Source organism: Alosa sapidissima, chromosome 14 (genome assembly GCF_018492685.1).
Source record: "Alosa sapidissima isolate fAloSap1 chromosome 14, fAloSap1.pri, whole genome shotgun sequence".
Lineage (NCBI taxonomy): Eukaryota > Metazoa > Chordata > Actinopteri > Clupeiformes > Clupeidae > Alosa > Alosa sapidissima.
Genome location: NC_055970.1, coordinates 18,634,187 through 18,656,111, shown reverse-complemented (window position 1 = coordinate 18,656,111; position 21,925 = coordinate 18,634,187). Strand labels below are relative to the sequence as shown.

The 21,925-nt window shown below is 42.0% G+C and overlaps 2 protein-coding genes across 4 annotated transcripts in view; both read left to right on the top strand.

Moving 5' to 3' along the window:
* The first annotated feature begins 1,016 nt into the window (after positions 1–1,016).
* On the top strand, positions 1,017–17,307 carry cers3a (ceramide synthase 3a). 3 transcript variants are annotated; one of them, XM_042061090.1, is made up of 11 exons: positions 1,017–1,138; positions 3,903–4,088; positions 5,871–5,988; positions 6,738–6,856; positions 7,003–7,060; positions 9,544–9,594; positions 10,038–10,130; positions 10,246–10,374; positions 10,581–10,687; positions 11,911–12,064; positions 15,774–17,307. In XM_042061090.1, the coding sequence occupies exons 2-11, from the start codon at positions 3,916–3,918 to the stop codon at positions 15,897–15,899; spliced, it is 1,128 nt and encodes a 375-aa protein (XP_041917024.1). In that variant the 5' UTR covers positions 1,017–1,138; positions 3,903–3,915; the 3' UTR covers positions 15,900–17,307. The 3 variants fall into 3 exon arrangements, with proteins under 3 accessions (XP_041917024.1, XP_041917023.1, XP_041917025.1); XM_042061089.1 differs by lacking the exon at positions 1,017–1,138 and adding an exon at positions 1,179–2,707; XM_042061091.1 differs by lacking the exon at positions 1,017–1,138 and adding an exon at positions 3,075–3,388.
* A 2,626-nt stretch (positions 17,308–19,933) lies between these two features.
* The window catches only part of adamts17 (ADAM metallopeptidase with thrombospondin type 1 motif, 17), an 83,193-nt gene continuing 81,201 nt past the window's right edge, over positions 19,934–21,925 (top strand). The window contains exons 1-2 of the mRNA XM_042062347.1: positions 19,934–20,077; positions 20,625–20,983. Of these exons, the coding sequence (XP_041918281.1) occupies positions 20,005–20,077; positions 20,625–20,983 (432 nt within the window). The 5' untranslated portion in view covers positions 19,934–20,004. The remainder of the gene's footprint in view (positions 20,078–20,624; positions 20,984–21,925) is intronic.

Here is a 21,925-nt window from a genome sequence, read left to right as displayed (position 1 = left end):
CCCCTTAGTGATTGTTTACACTTGTATTAAGAACAGATCACTTGTGATCGGATCACCCAAAACACGTTTTGAAAACAAATGTAAACGGGTTCTAACAAACATGTTGGCTAATAGCCATTGTTTACACAGTTACATTGGTGTAGTGTTGACACTACATTTGGTCTGTTACTTACAATCCTTGAGTAAACTCGGGATAAGCAAAGATGATAATTTGCCAGTTTCCTTAACCCAGTGAAACAGCCTTTATGACCAGGACTTAACAGCTACTATAAAATATGTTCATATTATTTGTTCATGGAACTTAGTTAGGGCAACTGAGTTAAGGAAGTTTGTTATTAAGTTAAATATAATATGCCTTGTTCCTCTACACAGTTCTTTTGTTTTATTACAGAACATGATTTAACACCAGATAATCATGTTTTTCAGAGGCCTCTTTTCCTTGTAAACAAGGAGCTGATCCTTTTGTCCAGGTAGTGTTGGACTGTGATCCGGGAGGGTCCAACCCTCTCCTCTAATTGGATGGCAAGCAGCTGTCTCCACCTCTTAAGCACACACACAGACATGGCTGTTAAAACAACATAACAGATCAAACATGACGCTTAGCTAGTCGGCCTGTAGCAACAGACACACAGATGACCTGGCAGTGCTGCCTCACTCTCCGTTAGTGTGGTTACCCACATGCCCTCACATGGCCTCTGGGAAACGCTGAGCACTCCTGCGGTCATCTGTCACAGGAGAGAAAAACAGAGATATGTGTTATCTGTGACATGCCGATGACATCCTGGTTTCTCTATCAGTTGTTTCATGCAAATGAGTTATGCATGAGGTTGATCACTGAGGCCTGTGTGGTTTTTTTTACAACACACACACACATCTCAGGACTGCTCCAGCGTGGACCTTGTCATTCACCCACTTGTGGAGAGCTCCTGAGCTGGGTGTGACCCTAAAGAATTCCAAACAAAGAGTGTGCCTGTGAGGAGATCCCTGCTATCAGCCACTGGGCACTTTCCCACCGTAAGCAGCAGTGCTACGGGGGGGGACGGCCCTCTTTACCTGTGCTCCTGCTGTCCCTCCCTCTTTCCCTCTCTCTCTCTCTCTTTCTTTCTTGCTCTCTCCTGAAAACGTGGAGGTAGGAAAGGTATGTTGGTCGTCTCTCGCATTCTCTCTTCGACCTTGTTGTTTGTCTCACCTTTTAAATGACTGTTTCTCTATTGTGATAACTTAGTCGTACAAGCGCATTTTACCCGCATTATGATACAAAAAATAGACAAGACTATAGCTAGTGTTTGTTTGAAAAAGGGCAAGTACCTGTTGGGTACCTGGCTAAGATGATAAGACAGCTCTGATACTTTCTGAAAAAAGACATTAGCTGATTCAGGGTTGTAATTCATTCTGTGAGGTCCAATTTTTCGATATAGAGTTAGAGGAAGTGTTACAGGTGATGGACTACCTGGTGTCTGGAGGTAATTCCTACCTTTAGGGTACTCTTTTCTGTCCTTCACTCTCCCTAGCTTCCTGAAAGAATTCTGAGAATGTTTTAACGCTTGCTGGTTTGAAAATAATTCACTGACCGGGTACAGTTTTTCCTCCAATGTCATGTCATTGTTCAGCCTGCTAGGCTTAATCTCCAGCTTTTTCTAAAGAATGTTTGTGTTTCTTTGCCAAGTACTCATGGAAACAAAATTCTGGGCAAAAACGGCACCGTGTCTTAGAATACCTAGCACCCCTGAGTGCCCAACCTGATGGTGCTTAATGAATGTGTTGGTTTAAAGCTCTCTCTCTCTCTCTCTCTCTCTCTCTCTCTCTCTCTCTCTCTCTCTCAGCATTGTGTCTGAAGTTGTTTGTGGCACTGTTTGTTAAACTTAATTCATGTTGAAACATATGTGGTTTCAGGCCGTTCTGAAGTTATGTTAAGTGGGCATACCATTTCACTAAGACGCTTCATGAATTTTGTTTTTTATGAGCTATTTTGTACGTTTCATACTTTCATTTATTGAGGCTTATCCTATCTGAGCCATGACTGTTGAGTCTGCATTCGATAGGTTGATGATAACCTTTACTCTACAATCTGTGTCAGTCAGCATTGTTCTGGAGGATTCTTTTGTTTTGCTTGTTTATTTTTCCAACTGCTTTTCATCTAAGCCAATTTCAACACACATTGGGACAGTTTGACAGATCAGGTCTTAATACTGTAATTGCTTGGACCTCTTTGTGTCTGGGTATGAGGTTAACTGGTTGATAGGGAGGATTTCTAACTTACTGTGTGCTTTTAATGACCAATTGAATGAAGGATGGGAGCAGGTGTGTGAGGGCTTGTGTGTTTGTGCTACTAATCTTGCCTAAGGCCATACAGGCCCCTATTTACTGTTGACTGTTTCAGCAGCGGTGTTTTTCCGTACTCTCACAAAAAGAAAGACCTACGGCCTCTTACATTGTCAGAGATGGCAGATCAGAGGACAGGCCTCTCTTTTTTCTTTATTTTTGGTCTTTTTGTAAAGTGTACACACACTTTGTGAGGCAGCCATCGTGGTAATGGTTGCTAGGCTTCAGCATTGACTGCCTGTGCGTTTGTTCACTGCGGCACCATGAGAGAGCAGCTGTAGCAGAAAGGGTTGAGGAGCACTTTGCAAATATTTACATCGGAAATAAGGACTGAAAATACACCTACTCTGGCTTGGGCGACAATCCCCGGTGGTAGGCAAATGGGGTTAGTATAAAGAGGTGTTCAAACAGCTGCAAAACAGAAGAAGGGCCCCTCTCTCCCCTGCTAAAGTTGACCTCCCCTGAAGTCCCTTATATCTACTCCCTTTATCAACACTTTTTGTGTTGAAAAGGGCATTGTAATAATGTGTCCAAGCGGATGGTGAGACTCAGGCAATGAAATTCAAGTTGATGTAATCTCCTTTTTTTTTATTAGTATTAATATTAAGCTACCGGCAGGTTTATGCAACAGACAAAACAGGAAACAAAAAAACCAATGATACAAAAAGGAAAACAAACACCGGGACAATGCCCACTAGGGTCTATGCCTACCTCAGAGGCCTTTCAACAGGACCTCTCACTCCTGAGAAGGAATCCTCACCCCTGACTGCGCTCTGCAGACACCATTTAAAACACTGGACTAAACCATGCATAGCAACAAATCAATTAATTCAAATTCACCACCCTTTGGTTAACACATGACATAGGCAATACACATTACTAACAATCGTTCATGATATTTCCATACAATGTCATAATAAACCTCACTAAGCACCAAATAATATTACCACTCTAAACCCACCTGCGCCAATAAGCGCTCCCACGTCTGGGCGCGAAAGATGCGCAGAAAAGTGTCCCTTGCCAAATACTCCAGTTTGCCGGAAAGCAACTGAAGCACCGAGAACAGGCAAGTACATACACACAACCATACATACACTCGGACAAAGCACTTCCATCTCCCAGCTAGTAAGCATTGATGTTATAATGCGCGCTTTTAGAGAACGCTTATATTACTGATAAATAGATACGCTTCAACCTCTATACCGCACACGGTTTTGATTCCCTGTATGTTTCCCTTAAAACCAATTTCTAGTTTAACTTAACCCCCGTCCTGACACGCCTCAGGTCTGTGGCATTCACAACATGTTATCAAACAAATCAACATCGCAACATGATTTAATAGCGCTGTCTTTGTGCAAATGTTTGTAAAGTCATTGTTCCCGTTGCGGCGGGAAAGCCGCCTTTGCCAGTGACAGACGCACTGCGCTCTGTCACAGGCATGAACATGTCCGTTGATGTATTGCTGACAACTGTGTTTGTGTGTGTGTATATATGTTTGTGTGTGTGTGTGTGTGTGTGGGTGTGTGTGTATGTGGGTCTGTGTCTGTGTGTGTGTGTTTTGTTGTTGTTTTGTTTTGCAGCCTCGGTGGCGGGATGATTGAGACGATTAGCGAGTGGTTCTGGTGGGACCGTCTCTGGCTTCCATATAACCTCACATGGAGCGACCTGGAAGACAAAGAGGGGCGTGTCTATGCTAGAGTGTCCCACCTTTATATCACAGTGCCCCTCGCCGTTGCTTTCCTGGTAGTCCGATACCTCTTTGAAAGGTAAGACAGAGGAATGTAAATGCAACAATGAGGTGGAGGAGGACTGCTCTGGAAGGCCATGAACTAGAGTGGTTTTGCCTGAAGACTACTGTCTCGCTGACTGGACATGATCAAAGGATTGGTGCATTGTGATATAATCATTCTGACCACATACATAAAGACATACAATCACTACACATAGTGATAAAGATGTATACTGACAAAATCTCCATATTTTAACTGTAGGGAAATATTAATATGTCTCCATGGGAGAACAGTGTTGTCCTGTGTATCACCTATTTCCTGAGTTCATGATAAATAGATAGATAGATAGATAGATACTTTATTAACCCATTTCACCCCCCCAAAAAAATGTACTTATAAGCCTCTAAAACTGTAACTTGGGAATATCCCAATACTCTTTCAGTAAGTATTGAAACAATAGAGTGTTTCAATGAAATGTGTGCAGTGTCAAATGTTTTGAGTAAATTGTCACATGACCAGAGCTGTTTACTTCCTGGTTGCACCTTGAGAAGAGGATGACGGCCTCACAGCTCCCAAATAAAAGGTTTTTAAAGTATGTTAAAATAAACATAGGACAAATATTTTTGTACAAATGGTCTTCAATGTGTCTAGTTATGATATATACATTTATAATTATTCAAATGTCTTTGGTGTGTTTGCAGAATGAGTAAATGTTAACATGAGAATGTTAACGGTCACAATAGTGACCGGTGGAATAGAATGTTGTATCTAGATGCACACATACTTCTACACCTGCAAACACACACACATACACATACTCATACATACACACATACAGAGACATACACACACACTCACACACAGATACACACACTCATACATACTCACACACACACACACAAAGACATACACTCACACACATACTAATATTCACACACACATACTCACACATACACACAGACATACACACTCACACATACACACACACACACACACATACACTCACACACATACTCTCACACACACTCACACACACACACACAGACATACACACTCACACATACACACACACACACACACACACAGATATACACTCACATACACACTCACACACACACAGACACAAACACACACACAGACATACACACACACACACACAGATACACACACACACACACACACAGATATACACACACACACACATATATATATATACATATACATATACACATATATATATATATATATATATATATATATACATATACACACACACACACACACACACACACACACACACACACAATATGCCAATATGCACACTAACTCTCACACCCCATGCATATACACACACACAGACCATATACATTAACTCTCACAACTACATGCAGACACACACGCACGCACAGACATACACATTCAGGGTTCTATTTTAACGAGCCGAAGCTCCTGGTAAATAAACAATGTTTACATATTTTTCATATTTATTATTGCCATCTCAGTGTTCATATCAGTTTGAAAAGTCCTGTATTTTCACGCAGGTGGTATTATACGCATATTATCCCAAAGGTCACAATTGTGGCCGGTAATAAAACTCACTTTTTCATCTACTTTTCTACATTTTTAAAAAAAAATTTTTTTATTGATTACTTCAAAGGGTTGCTAATAACACATGATTTGCATATTTGCATGTCTGGGAAAAATTTGGGCTTAAATGGGTTAATCCCCAAGGGAAAATTCAAGATGTGTGTTGTTGTGTGGAGAATGACATATGAAACATGGAAAGGGTCTCTGTTAACCCGTCATTTTCACCTGCAGGGTTATTGCGACACCATGGGCTGCCTGGCTGGGAGTGAAAGAGCCGGCGAGACTCAAAGTAGCACACAACCTGGTGCTTGAAGTCTATTTCAATTCTCACTCCAAAAACCCACGACAGGTACAGCACACTTTCCTTTAGGTGTGTTTGGACTTCCTGACTCTCCTAACTTTGTATTTCTTACTAGCGTATAGCTATAACTTGACCTCCTTCGTTTGACTTTTCTATAGCTGCATATGGACTTCCTGTGACTTCCTAACTTTTTCTTTCTTCCTAGCGTAGAGTTATAACTTTACCTCCTGTGTTTTACAGGCTGACTCATGACACAGTTTGGCCATGATTTTGACTTGCTGGTGCCTTTGGCGTCATAACAACCGTTGTTGCCTCCTCTGTGGTCATGACTCATGATGAGTTAGTGATAGTTGGTCCACATGTGTCTGAGCACAAGGTCAGGGTTGCCAAGGTCAAATGCGCATGTTTACCCCCTGCTGTGGATGTATGCGCACTGGCCATTAGAATCCCTTTGATGGGATTACAGAGGGGGGTTCTCACCACGAGACAAACACAGTTAGATCTTTCTTCAACCTAAACAAACTCAAGTGTCATGATGATTGCTGCCAGGGCCCCTTGATGAGGGTGTTTGTTGTGTTAGAAGGTGTGCTTGAGGACGTGTGGTGCGTGAGTCAGCGTGTGTGTGTGTGTGAGTCAGTGTGTCTGTGTGTGTGTGTTGCTCTGTATAATACCATTTTTGACTCGTGTTATGTGGAAGTGTACTGAGTCCATGAAAAAAATTTGAATTTGACGGTCACTGGGGTTTTGCGTATGAAAAACGAAACACTTCACAGCTGTCCTGACCTTTCTCATCTCAGGCAGATATCGAAGGACTGTCCAAGAAATGCAGCTTGACGGCCAGACAGGTGGAGCGCTGGTTCCGTAGGAGACGCAATCTGGACCGACCCGGAGTCCTGAAGAAGTTCAGAGAGGCCAGGTACTGAATATGAAATGATGCAGAAAAGATTCAGATTTCTTAGAAAAGTTTTTATATTCGGACAGTGTTTTGTCTTTTAGTGTAATGTGATCCCATCTATGTTTGTTACAGTAATCTTCCTTTTCATGTCTTCTTGTCCTTTGTAGTTGGAGATTTGCTTTCTATTTATGTGCGTCCATTGGAGGACTAGTGGCTCTTTACGATGTGAGTACATCTTTATCTCTGGTCATGTAGGTAGGGCCCATAATGATAAACTACACTCTTACACAATAGCATTTTGTACCGTGTGGGTTGAGTGGATTCCTAATCTACAGAATGGACAGGGAAAAGGTGAAAAGCCTCTTCACCAAAAACCTGACTCAGAGCTCTTGGCTTATCTGGAAACCTTGTTTCCTGCTTACCATAATTTCCCAACTATTAGCTGCGGCTTATACTGTCACGGTTCCACAGGGAGAGCTTCAACCAAACGCAAGGCAAAGCACAGCCAGGCAAGGTAATCCCAGGAATCTTTATTACGAACTGAATCAACCGTGTGCACCACAACACACAATGACTAATAACCGACAAAGACTGAGGGGAGACAGAGGGTTTAAATACACAGGGGTAACAGGGCACAGGTGGACAATGAACAAGGTAAAACAAGACAGGTGGAAACCATAATTAACAGACTAACGCGGATCAGGTGAGAGGCGGAGACACGGGCACAGGGAACAGAAACACATGGCAAAACAAACAAAGAAACACATGGAACAGGACACAGGAAGTAAACAAGAGGAGCAGACATGAAGGAAAACACTAAACAGGGAAAACAAAACACGACAGGACCCTTACATATACATTGATTTTACAACATTTCTTCAGCTAGGAAGGTTAATACACGGGGGCAGTTAATGGTATTACAGTTTTTCTCAGTCGCTTTAGTGCTTTTCTCACATCACTATTACAGTAACATTTGCACAGCAGTTAGTGCATTTCTCAAAACAATTAGTGCAAACTGCAAAACCTAGTGGATAACCTGCAAAAGCATGTCACTTGCTCAAATGGATAGTCCATTCCTCAAAAGAAAGTATTTATGTCAATGAAACTTCCAGTGTCATCAAAATGAGAAGTCTTGACACCATTGTTTATGAACAAGATAGTCAAATGGCTTTGTCATGTTTTCATTATGGCAGTTTATTCTCTCAGTGTTTTCCCATGCAAAAAAAGGTCAGAACTCGGTGCTCAAGACAGCACTATACAGTACTTGTACAGCCATTTGAAAACTACAGTAAAGTTAGAAATTGCTGTAGTTAGGAGAGTAAGTGAGTACAAGACACTGATGTAAGTTTCACATTTTTACTGTATATGCTCTTTGCAATTCTACAGCATTGTGACAGAATTTGATAACTAGTTCACCAATTTTGTATGTAATGACTCAAGCAATGAAATGAAGACTATTAGTTTTATTGAGCACGACTATTCAGCATCCATAAGTATAGTTCATTTTGACTGACATGACAAAGCAACTGATTCATGTCCAAAAGCATGTGCAATTTGTTCAGAGGAAGGAGAAATTGCTACTATGATGTGCACAAATGTTGTGGAGGTTGAACTAATAGTTATGAGAATTTTCATTCTGATCTGAGAAATGCACCAAAGCGACTGAGAAAAACTGTAATATGGTTTTGTTTCTTTTAACTTGCATAAAACGCTGTCCTGCGGCTAATATACAGGAAATTACTGTAGCATTTACATGTGTACCTGTGAACAATATGCCCGGATGCACAGTTTAAGGTGTTGTTACCATGTTATCCACCATGTTGTACACCGTGCAGCAATCGCTGTCGCCCAAGTCGGTGTGCTGCCACTATTGGTGTGGATAGGAGGGCCTGTGTTTTTTTTCAGGCAGTTCTGACGGGGCAGATTGAAACTGATAGGCACTCCTCTGGGCTGCCCCCGAAGGGATGGCATTTGAGTTGTGTGCTGTGAGAGGTGATGTGATCACTGTGGGAATAGCCTTTAGATAGGCAAAATATATAGATGTGCTCCACCAAACCAAATGGCTCAGTCCAATTTTGGTGCATATGGCAGTATGAGTAGTCTGCATGCTTTCGATGCAGTTTTTGCTTAATGGAAGAAATGGAGTGCTGTGTTTGAAAAGACAAGCAGCTGTGTTGTTAATGGTCCGAAGCATCGGTCTGGGATGCTGCAGTTGAATTTGTGATGCTTTTGTGCTTGGCTGAGTGTCTTGGCTTACTCAGCATGCCTTGGAACTTATTGTTGTTCATGCTGTGAAAATGCAACAAAAGCTATAGTATTTTAACTTCAGTACATATGTAGTCTATGAAGTATAATAGCACACTGATGTATACTTTTACATATAATCATACTTCCATGCTTTGTGCCCTACCCAGTACCCTAGTACTCTCCTACTTTGGGCACTGTGAATTAAGAAGAGTAAAGTCTGATTTATGTTCCTTTTTCATATGAAAATAGATATCAGTAACAAATGTTGATCCATTTTGTCAGTATCTGTAAGCTTTCAGAAAACATGTAAAAGACGGACAACATGAACACAGATTAAGGACTGAAGGCTCCCTTTGTATCTATATTTAACACTGAGCAGGAGCAATTTGATCTGGTCCCTGTATTACTAAATACTGCAGCACAAAGTTGCCTGTTTTTTAACTGGTGTGTTCTCTCTGCAGAAAGAATGGTTTTATGACACTCGACAGATGTGGGTTGGTTACCCAAAGCAGGTGGGTTTAAATTGTATTTATTGACGGAAGGTTACGTTCTTGACTTAGGCATTAGCCAAAATACCTGATGTGTTAATCTAAAAATAAAATATTTCTTATGTGTAGCCCCATTTTTATAGCAACATGCACATATGAATTTAATCACCTCTCCCCAAGGTTTGATATTTTCATGCAGTGTTCATATTTATAACAGCAATACATAAAACTCAAGATAATTCTTCTACAGATCCAAATCAAACACTTATTGATTCCATTTTTAGAAGCAAGTCATTTTCACAATAATAAAGGAATGTGTTTGGATATGAATACATTTTCCCTTCTCGCTTATTGTCAGATTTAATCCAAAGTAATAATACCAGTGATCGGATTGGTTTCAGATGTGAAACTGTAAGGCTGCTTAAATATCAATACATTGTGAATCTGGATATTTTTTGTTTCTGCAGTCGATGCTTGAATCTCAATATTGGTACTACATTCTGGAGATGAGCTTCTATTGGTCACTGCTTTTCAGCATCACATGTGATGTCAAGAGAAAGGCAAGTATTACACAGAGTGGTCTAACATTAGCCTTTCACTTGGTTTATGGCATTTGCTGACTGGCAGAGTGACAGTTAAGTTATATGAAACATATTTCCCCTCTACATTTCACAGGACTTCAAGGAACAAATTATTCACCATTTGGCCACCTTGATCCTGTTGAGTTTCTCCTGGTGTGCAAACTACATCCGTGTTGGCACCCTGGTCATGATTGTGCATGACACCTCCGATGTTCTTCTTGAGGTATGGTATAATTGACACAGGTCAATCTCGTGATTTTGAGTTATGGACTGCATATGCACGGCAACTGGCAGTCATTGCATTGTTTCTTCCATTTTTACACTTGTATGCCAAGACCAGATGGTGGAAGGGGAGTGAATGATGTAATTTGCTTGTGCTATAAATTCTGAGAATTTTAATATGTTTTTTTTTTTCCTGTCGTGTTGCAGTCTGCCAAGTGTTTCAATTATGCCAAATGGGAGAAAACCTGCAACTCACTCTTTGTCGTGTTTGCCATTGTGTTCATGATCACCAGGCTTATAATATTCCCCTTCTGGTAAGCACAGCTTGTTTGTTTATTAGAGATAGTTGACTCTCAATTTTTCAACTATGTGGATCTTGCATTATGCAGTGGTCTATCTCTAATTTAAATGATAAGTGCAAAGTCTAAAGTCTAGCTACAGTTAACGTAATAGCAATACAAAATCTATTAGCATACTTAATACCATGAGCAAGATCTTAAGCAAAGATATTGGTGGGTCATCTAAAGACTGTCACATGCCACATTATGGCTTTAGTTCATGCACAAGAACTTTACTCATAATGCTGTGCAAACTGCAAAGTCAGTGTATGAGTAAAGTCTATTTATATTAACTCAGTAGCTAAGGCTTTCTAAGGCATGTTAGGAGCTCAGCTTTAATTATACAGACAGTTTGACATTTGTAGTTTTCTTCCTTCTTATTGAAAAATGAGTGGTGACCTTTGAACTGGTTTCCTGCATCTATCCGACAAGTTGAATAAGCACGCTGATGTATACCTTTGCTCATAAATAATCATACTTCCATGCTTTGTACTGTTTGCTTTGTAAATACAAAGATTTAAAAGGTCCATGGAGAAACAGTCCTTGAATAAGCACTATCCAGACAACTTGTTTGAACTGTTCTGGAAAATACATCAGATTGCCTTTGTTTTTGGACATGCCCCCAACCAAATACCATACTTGCAACAAGCAAAACTACTTTTGGCTTCGCTGACTTCTCAATCTAAATTTCAGTCTTAGGTCAGATGATGGCATGTCTGATTAGACTAACTGAACCTGTGGCTTGTGCTCTGCCAGTAGGGACACAGAAAGAGGAGTTTACTATGTGGAACATGTCCAGGCTGATTGATGTGCCACTTAGTTATTACTGTGAATTGCATTGTATTGATGCTTTGTACTTTGTAATGCTTTGCAAACTCACACCCTTGACTAGATCTTTTGGAATGTGCTCATTCCATGTAATAATCCTTATTGCAACAATTGAGGATACACCTAGTTTAAATGAATTTATGATGTGTGGTTATCTCATCTGTTGCACAAACAACAATAGGCGTGTTTACTTGACACTGAGAGATAATTTCCCATATATGGATGAAGAGGACTTCAATGGAGATCTCCATTGAGAAAAAGCTCTTAGTAGAGGACTAGTCTTATTCCATGTATGGGAAACCTTGAGCATTGTAGCATGTGGATCTGTTTGTTTTGTTAATCTCACCTTTCCCATTCTGACCCTCTCTCAGGGTGATCCACTGCACATGGGTCTACCCACTGGACCACTACCCCCCTTTCTTTGGATATTACTTCTTCAACGCCATGCTTGTGGTCCTATTACTTCTCCACATCTTCTGGGCCTACCTCATTCTGCGCATGGTGAAGAAGTTCCTCTTTGGCAACGTAAGTTAAACTGTTAATTCAAAGTAGAGCTTTTTCAAATATGCTGCTAGGTTCATAAATGATAGCAGGTGCCTTCAGGTTCATGTCAGACTTTGGACAGGAGTATTGGATCTTGATAGAGAGAGTCTTGGCAATGAATCTAATGCCCACAGATACGACTTGTAATCTTTGTGCCTCCTGTGTAGATAAAAAAACATTCATGACTTTAGAGGAACAATTCTGGATCTTTACTGTGCACTCCAGATCTTAACTGAGCTGTAATCGAATCTTACTATAGAGAGAGTATTCTGCTGCTGGCTGTACTTTGAGTGGCACCATGAGCTGGAGGTCAAGGCTGAAAGGTCTGGAGCTTTATCTATAGTAGATATGATGAAGGAAGCTGAAGTATTGGGAGCAATAATTGTCTGCAGAACCAACATGTTCTATATTAATATGATTAAATTATGTAATTAGCAAGACATACAAATAGCAATAAAGTAGAGCTTTTTCAAATATGCTGCTAGGTTCATAAATGATAGCAGGTGCCTTCAGGTTCATGTCAGACTTTGGACAGGAGTATTGGATCTTGATAGAGAGAGTCTTGGCAATTAATCTAATGCCCACAGATACGACTTGTAATCTTTGTGCCTCCTGTGTAGATAAAAAAACATTCATGACTTTAGAGGAACAATTCTGGATCTTTACTGTGCACTCCAGATCTTAACTGAGCTGTAATCGAATCTTACTATAGAGAGAGTATTCTGCTGCTGGCTGTACTTTGAGTGGCACCATGAGCTGGAGGTCAAGGCTGAAAGGTCTGGAGCTTTATCTATAGTAGATATGATGAAGGAAGCTGAAGTATTGGGAGCAATAATTGTCTGCAGAACCAACATGTTCTATATTAATATGATTAAATTATGTAATTAGCAAGACATACAAATAGCAATACATGTAGTAATTGACAACTTGTTAAGCATGCTAAGTAGTCATTTTACAGTAATTACACTTTTGGTGAATTATAATCTGACAGGAGACTGATGAACAATAAATATCTGTTAATTGCTCAGAAACACAGACATGACAATATTCAGACATGACATTTCTGTTTTGTGATTGTCCATCTTATTAAATGCAGTCAGCAGGTGAAGAGTCATTCACAGCCTGTGGCTCAGCTTGATGATCTCAAATGAGGGATTGCTGCCGTGCACGTGGTGACGTGCATTCTTTAGTGTGACGTAATTTTTTAGTCTGTGATAGCATGACAGCTGTGACAAGATAAAAAACATTATTTGTATTCATTAGAATTTATGAGCAACAATCCAACCAAAATATGGCTCATATTACAAGTTAAGGATGCCCTCCACCTCTAGGCCAATGGGTCCTGTTATGGACATGCCATCACTAGTTTTGATAAGAGATAATAATAATAATAATAATAATAATAATAATAATACGTTTATTTTATATAGTGCCTTTCTCAACCCTAAGGTCGCTTTACATTGTAGGAAGGCAGGGAATAACAAACAAACAAAACAAGGGGGATAGCCAAGAGGTTTTGGTCAGAGGATCTGAGAGAGAGGGAAGGATTGTAAGGGGTCAGGAGGTCCCAGATGTAGGGGGGAGCAAGGTTGTGGAGGGCTTTGAAGGTGAGTAGTAGTACTTTGTATTTGATCCGGGACAGAACCGGTAGCCAATGGAGTTGATGGAGAATGGGGGTGATGTGTGCTGATCGTCTGGTATGGGTGAGGAGCCTGGCTGCAGAGTTTTGAATATATAATAGATAAGACTCTGCCTGGATTACCGGTATGACCTTTGCAGCTTCAAGCCTTTCCTAGGGGCATGGGTGAATACACATTGTGTTCCCACGTGATAAGAGGGGCTGTTTGCTTGAATGAGTAAAACTTTACCTGTTGGCCTATCGCTTTGTAGGCCCCGGGGAGGAAAACTTCTCCCCACATATTTTACATGTTTTATCCGCATCAGTCATGGCAGCAGCAGCAGCTCTTGTTTCTCCACCGAAGCGGAAAGAGCCTATTTGTTTAACCAGTGGCAGCTACTGCAGCCACAGCACTGAGATTTAAGTATTCAAACTTTTTTTTGGAGACTTGTTATTGTTATTGACAAGATATTTAAAACAAATCTAATATCATGGTTAATGTGAGTTGATGTTTTCTTTTATTGAACTCAAGACTTATAGCACCCCTGTAAAGATAAGCAGTCTAGTCACTGGATGTCTGTGGTGCTATCTAAAGAAACAGTTTTTTTCACAACAATTTTTGTGGATTCAGCATTTTGTTGTGCACATTTAATCATTTTATTTCACAAATATCGTACTGCCTTTTATATGTATATGTAGCATTCCATGAAAAGCACAGGCTTCAGGTTAGGCAGTCTTTATTTGATTGGTCAGTATAGCTATTACACTGAGCCGGGAGGGCTGTGGGGGCAGTTGTTTAGAAACTCTGGCCCTGCTGTTGAACTCACATGGTTTTTAGGGGTCAGCAGATTCTGCTAATTGCTAGGAGTCTAGATCACTTGCACGTGCTGTCCGTTGTCTGTTTTAGTGTGACTGATGTGTTTAAGACAACACAAATGAAAAACATAATGATGTAATTCCGGAGAAACGATGAAAAGTGGCTGAGCAAAATTCTTTGCATCCTGTACATCTTGATATGTTTTATGTGGATCTATTTACATTGTTCAGGTCCAGAGAAATGTAAACATTCTAGAAAAAGCCTTAAGGAGATTAACAGCAATACATGCTCTACCATATTTCTGGGTCATGTCTTCAGAATTGTATCATGGTTAAAACCATCTGAAGGTTTTTTGACAAGAACTTTATATTTCACCTTTAAAGATAACAGAACATATGAGACAGATGATGTTTTACCATTTGAACTACAGGGTTATGGGCATATGGGCTGTTTTGAGAACATGACCATTTTACCACCAGGTCTGCTTTAAACACATGCCAGTGGTTAAGAGAGGAGAGTGGTGTTCTGTACAAAAGAGATGTTTACATCTGTTTTATTTTATTTGTGTCATTGCCTCTACTTTACATCTCTAGACAGATCACAGGTTAGCTAGCCCAGCTTATTTATTGTCTGTCTCCCAGCTCTTGGGGGTCAAAGATGTGTAAATATTGTAAAACATGTTTTGTGACTATGTTGTTTTCTGCTTAGCTTGGTCAATTTTTTAGAGCATATAATGTGATTGTAATGGGATTGGCAAGGCACTTAATCCCGGACAAATATAATGAGAAAGTTACCAGGTGCAATTATTACACTGGTGATTAAATAACACAACACTTTTCAGAATGTTATTACTAGAAGGGAAATGGGCAAATTCCATCTGCTGAATGGATTGCCTTTCTCATTAGAGTCCTATCTGCCAAGCATCTTCACATCAGGGCTGGCGTTTGAGCACTTGCGAACAAGTCAGCAATGAATGCCAAGCAAGCAGTCTTCTGTTGACATAGAGAAATGAAGCTGCAAAGAAGTGAGGAATGAGGAGTGTAACTTGAAGTTACATATAGAGAAGATCAAGATTAGAGATGAATTATCCACCTCTTTAGTTTCCTCTGGTGAACAGTAAGCAATGATTAATTGACCTTTTTAATTTTACCCCATCACAAGATGTGATGCCAATGCATTTCAGTGTTTCAGCTGTTGTTTTTTTGTCAATATAATTGTCCTGACTCCTCTTAATCCCTGTAATGCTGTGTTGACAGTTGACCAAAGATGAAAGGAGCGATAATGAAGAGGACGAGGGAGAGAGCAGCCTGACTGAGGACTATGATGGACAGCCAAAGGTCACCAATGGCTCCAGTGTTGGGGGCTTCGCAAACCATCACTGATCACCCCCCTGCCCCCCCCTCCCCTCCGAGTGCCAGCTTCAGACTGGCACTCAGTGCCAAGTCTTTTCGATGGACTGTGGAACACCAGCGCCTTATGATGAAGAAAAAAAAACGAATAACCCACAAAACAAATACAACCGCTTGCAGGCAAACAAAACAAAACGAATCCATTATTACTCGAGAATGGGCCAGCATTTTGTCAAAATCACATCTTTCAACAACATTCAGAAAAAACAAAACCCCACAATACTTTGGGAGTTTCCTGGGAGACGTTTTGTTTCTCAAGAGACATTGTGTTTCTTGGCACGCTGACACCCGATGCTCATCTCTTTTAACGAAAACAGTGTTGGTAATGGCACAACATCACATGGACGAGCTGATAACTGAGCAAGAACAGAGAACAAATAAACATCAACTGCTGTTTTTCTTCATCAGTCCATCCAATGTGTTTCTCATTGTTGAGGAACACAAACGCGCCCCATACGTCATTACATTTGCCCTGCATCATTCATCACGGCCGGATCCTCATGGTCAGGAGCCGTATCAGCATGGTTCATGTGAGCCTCTGCAGGCAAGAGGAAATTACACATAGACCAAACGAGATGACATTTACATTTTTTTCTCCCAGATATATGAAAATAGCAGTGTGCATTTCCCCTGTGTAGTTTGAGCCCTGTATCTGCACTCTGTGAAATGCATTACGTTGTAGTGGACAGAATCCAAGCATGAGGTCTCTTCCACATATGTTCAAGTACAGCGGAGCCTTGCTCAAAGCGTGCTCACAGGCTCTGATGGACACCAGCGGTGGTGTCTTTTGAAGATGCCCTGTCAACTTTTCTCTGCTGTAAGGAACATTTGCTCATGTATTCTTTAATTCAGCCTGAGTGTCTATAGAAGGGCATGAGCTTTTACATAATACGTGTCCATGTGACTCCTTAATGAAATGCAAATAATGTCCCAGGATTCTGTTGATGTTATTGAAATGGATGGATGGAGAATGGATCATTATGAAGAATTATGAAGGTGGATTTGATAAAAGATGCATTTTGTATTTTTCTGAAAGTGTTGATTCACTTTAAAAGAGCACTGTACAAGTCCAATACATTTTGGCATATAAAACATTTTCTTACATTGCTAAACTTTTTTTCATGAAATAGTTGGATTAGATGACAATGAGTCAGTGATCGAGTGGTTGCATCAGTTGTACAGTTTGAGTGTTGATTTTTTTATTATTAATTTATTTGAGATGTACAGTCTTTTGAAATGTCCTCATCATTTAATGTTTGATAATGGTTCTAAAGTGAAGTGAGGTAAACATATAATGTATGGATGTTTTTCTTCAAAGGAATCATCCTTTAATTATGATTTCAGGCTTAGTGCTTCTTGTGATTAAAGATTTGGTTATTCATCACGTCTCATTTCCTGGATCAAAGGTCCACACAGCAACTGGGGTTAAACCATCACTAATGACTGGATCACCAGTGGAAGTTTTAGGATAGTCAGTGTGTGTAAATGCCTTAAAAGAGAACCTGCCAACATGTGCTGTAGTCATGTTAGATGAGTTGTCCAGTCCTACTTTGGTCATTCTGCATGATGCCAAACCGTTTCTTGGTGTTATATGCCCCCAACGTTGTCTTCAAGGCAGCGCTGCCTGGAAGGCAATAGGGTTAGGCATGGGTTAAGGTTAGGGTTAGGGTTGGGTTGGGTTGCCTTTAAGTCAGCGGTGGCAGCGCTGCCTGGAGGACAACGTTGGGGGCATAAAACACCATCAAGCTGACAAAGCTTGGGCTTGTTTTTTTTTCTGGCTTATGCCTCTTTTGACCTCTAGGGGGACTCTGTCACCACAGTCCTGACTCAGGACTGGAAGGTGGAGCAGCCCTGTCTCAGTTCTGACAGGTACAGTATGCATGCATATCTCCTCTCACTTGGTGCCAGTGCTTAAAATGTCCTTCCTCTCTTCTGTATTGCACTCTTTGTCTCGGTATTGCCATTTGTGTCATATAAGGACAAATGTGTGTCAGCTATTTGCCACAGAAATGTCAATTCAGTCTGGTCTGTTATAGGTGTTCGTCTCTTCAGGACACTTTCAGTAGGCAATCAGCAGCAGACTGGAGCTAAAAGAAATGCATGTCTTCCTTCCTCGCTGATTTTTTTCCAGGCTGTCTTTGTCATCCAGAAAAAGGCTGTCAGCTATCAATCACAATTTTTGTTTTTAATCCTTCTCACAAACTCTTGCACAGGGACACTGAATTTCCCTTTTGGTCTACAAGGCTCTCAACTGATTAATCTGCAGATCTCTCTGACTGTTGTATCTTAAAAGTATAATCTTACATCTCAAGCTCGCCCCTGAGCCTCTGATGTCATTTTACCCACACCGTTGTTTGAGAAGTCCTTGGGGGAACGTCGTCAAAGAAAGTGAGAAATCAAAGCCACCAAAATGGGATTAGTCCTTTTCCTTGACCCTCCCATAAAGGGCTGCACACATCACTGAGGATCCATTCAGACTCCATGCACACTATAGAGGAGGATTACACAAGCCCATATTCCCATGTTAGAAAGGGGAGCTTAATTTCATTCAAGTCACTTCCTCATGGGGCCTGGGCTGTCAGCTTTCAAGCCTGGCGATTCAGGCAGCGCATTCATCAGCCGGCCATTCCCACATCACCCAGAATGCAGCGCTTGATAATCTCCTTCCTTGGCCACATGACTCCACTGTGCTATACAGTGTAGCATGTGGCGGTCATGCATTTATTCTGACCAGTATGCACATACTGTATGTGAACCTGGCCAGCCAGGCAAAGTGCACACAGCTCCCACATCTTCAAATAGTCCAACGTTATGCTGGGAGCAGTGACCCCCAAGACTGTAGCCTACTCAAAGGCATCTGATGTCAGTGTCACAGTAGGCTATAGATGTTGAGAGGGACAAGATAAAAGGGGAGAAACCTGCCTATTCATGTAATAGGCACAGCCCAAAAATATGAGTTTACAGTATGAAAACAGCAAACCTGAGTGTTTGTCAAGTCTAGGCCAGTCCAATAGCGTAATCCACTTTCTTTTGATTTGCCCCATAAAACACTGTCCGGAGCAATTGCAGCAGAAAACCCGATGCAATTGCAGCAGAATTTAATAGAGTGCAGTGTTTATGTTACTGTGGAGTTGCGTACTGGCTGGCAAGCATAGCAAATGCGGCAATCCATATCATGTGGCAGTAGCATTCACTTCGGATGCAGTGTTGGGATTGGGGGGGGGGGTCGTCTGCAAGCGATTGTCTGCCCCCACCCCCCTGAGGAATCCATAAAACACTCCTATTGTTGAAAAAGGCAGCAGCCGCCGCATGTAGGCTATACTCTGCAGACAGAACATCACAGAGCAACCTGAAACACAGCACAGTGTGGTGGTTAAAAGTTACTGTAGACTCCAGGAGCAGCATGTCTGGGTGCAATTAAAATCATTGTCTGGCTGCTTGCAATTAGGACACAATCAGCTACTAGGCTACAGTTTAGAAAATGAGCTCTGCCATATTTTCTGGCATGCATTTACAGAGTTTCACGGGGATAAATTGCTTTTACTGACTACGCACTAATAAGATGCATTCATAAGATACTCGCTTCGGAATGAACACTGTAATTAGGTCCCCACGCGTTGCTGACAAACCACTTCCATCCCATTTCCGACAGTCTACTTAAAAGGGGATTGCAGTTACTAAAATATGAACTAACTTATATCATTAATAGGCTACTTTCGGAGTGCGTTACATTGTAACAAAGAGTTTGAGGAGTTCATTGTATTTTCTATTGATTGTAGCCTAGTTCTAAGGTCGCTTTGCAGCATTGAAAGACCACGTGTACGGTTTCAGCCCACCAATGAGATTGATGGTGTCGACGTCGAATTGAGCACCACAGATCTGTTTTCATAAAATAACTAGTCCAATCCGAGCGGCGAAGAGGAGGTGTCGAGAGTGGTAGGCGTGTCGCTTGCCTCAAGTTCAGTTTGCCTGCAGTTGTGTGATTAATTTCCCAAACTTTCGCGAACTTCGCTTCAGACCGTACTTGCTTTGCCAGCGCGCACGTCCTCCACACTTTTCAATCCTTCGAGTCATTAACATGCATGGCATCCATGCTCTTGAGTTTATTGTGTCTTCAGTGCTACTATGCATCGGATTGAGGGCAATGGCAGGTAAGGCTTAGCACAATAGTAACACCTGCATATGTAACGAAACTGCATCAGACATCTTCCTGATGTTGCGTGCATGCAAATATTAGTAATAGACAATCTATCACTGTTTTATTACGACTTGTTACGAGATATTTTTCCCTGTAGCCTGCTAGTCTTGTACGTGCAGGCAGCTTCAGAGTCAGTGAACAGACTGCGCTGTGACCGGCCGGCATGACTGTTTATTTCTGTGAATATTTTAAACTAAGCCACTTCTCTGTCCGATGAGCAGTTTTCCTCCAGGATCACCCTAAGATTTGGTAACCCAAAGCGTTGTTTTTTTTGTCAAACATAAGTGAAAAGCAGCCAGGGTTGCTTGCACACTGCAGTAAAGATGCATCACTCATACAGGGAAAGTTACTCCAAAACCACTGCTTAGAAATTTTGCTGGCAACAGATCATCATATTTTCATCCACGTTTCCCCCCCCCCACAAACAAACTAGGTTGTTTTGTCTTCTGCCTTGGCCCCTTCTTCCCCTTCCCTTCCCCTCCCCCTCCCCCCCTCCACAGCACAGTCTGGGTCTGAGACAGATCTGGTGGTCCCCTATGAGTTAAACGGAGAGGAGGTTCACCTTCTGCAGGAAGCACTGGGGCGGAGTGGGCTCAGGAGCCAGCGTTCAGTCCAACATCCAACAAGTCTGCGGGACAACTTGTTCCTCTCCTTGCCGGCGTTTGGACAGGAGCTGTACCTGCAGCTCCGAAGGGACGACTCCTTTATATCCGATGGCTTTGTCGTGGAAGAGCGTGCGGAGGATGGGACCACCGTACGGCAGGCGCCCGCCCTGGAGACGAGCCGGGGCTGCTTCTACACCGGATCAGTCCTCAACCACACCAACTCCTTCGCGTCTGTCAGCACGTGTGGTGGTCTGGTAAATACACTTGCGTTCATGTGGTCTGCCCAGTGTTGAGTTGTGTGTGACGAGCCACATTGCATGGGATGGACGTGTGTGTGTGGGTGGGGTGGAGGGTCCAGAATCTTGCGTAAGTGTGAATTTTGTCCTGTCAAAATGTCCTAAGTGTAACTTTAAGGTGTTGATGCACAATGCATGTGTTCATGTACATGCACAGGCGCACACACACACACACACACACACACACACAGACCAAAGCTCTGCACGTACACACAGACTTGTAGCACATCTGACACAGAAAAGGTGTCACACTGACCTAGATTTAGTCAGTCTGACCAGAGATGCGCAGGTCTTGGCCTTGCTGTGTACAGCGGTGTGGCTGATGTTTGGCTAGACTGCCACGGCAGCGGCGGACGGTGGGGGTGAGTTGGATGTCCTCTCTCCTCCCCAAGGGGAGCGTGAGAGCGAGCGAGCGAGCGTCTGCTGGCTCAGGGCCAAGCTGAGGTCAGTCCTTCTCCCTCGCTGCATTCTCCTCGCTGTCGCTGCCCAATCCGTCAACCCGGCTGAAGGGGATGAGTAGCACCATTGTGACAGACGGACAGGCAGTCAGGCGGCTGATTTGTTGGGTCCTGCTCAAGGAGAGTTAAGAAGTCAGGGTGAGGATAGGGTTGCTCTGCCCACCTCCTTCTATTCAGTCATTTCCCCCCCCCCCCCGCGCCCCCCCTCCCGCAAAACCCCCTAAATCTGGTCCTTCCCAGCTTCTCGTTTGTGTGGACGTTGTGTGGATGATCAGACAATTGAGTTGTGAGTTATTTGTCTCCTTCTTGGCTTGTGTTTTGGAATTCCCGTGGTGTGCTGGACTGGAATTGCGCTAGAATGTGTTGCGGTACAGTACTGTCAGGCGAGACTGTCACTTCCATTCACGCATCTCGCACGCCGTGTGAGAGCCTGCGCCTTTAG

Excerpts from the sequence above, each read along its gene's own strand:
- cers3a (XM_042061089.1), top strand. Across the intron at positions 7,061-9,543 it reads GACTAGTGGCTCTTTACGAT|AAAGAATGGTTTTATGACAC; the intron begins GTGAGTACATCT and ends TTCTCTCTGCAG. Across the intron at positions 12,065-15,773 it reads AGAAGTTCCTCTTTGGCAAC|TTGACCAAAGATGAAAGGAG; the intron begins GTAAGTTAAACT and ends CTGTGTTGACAG.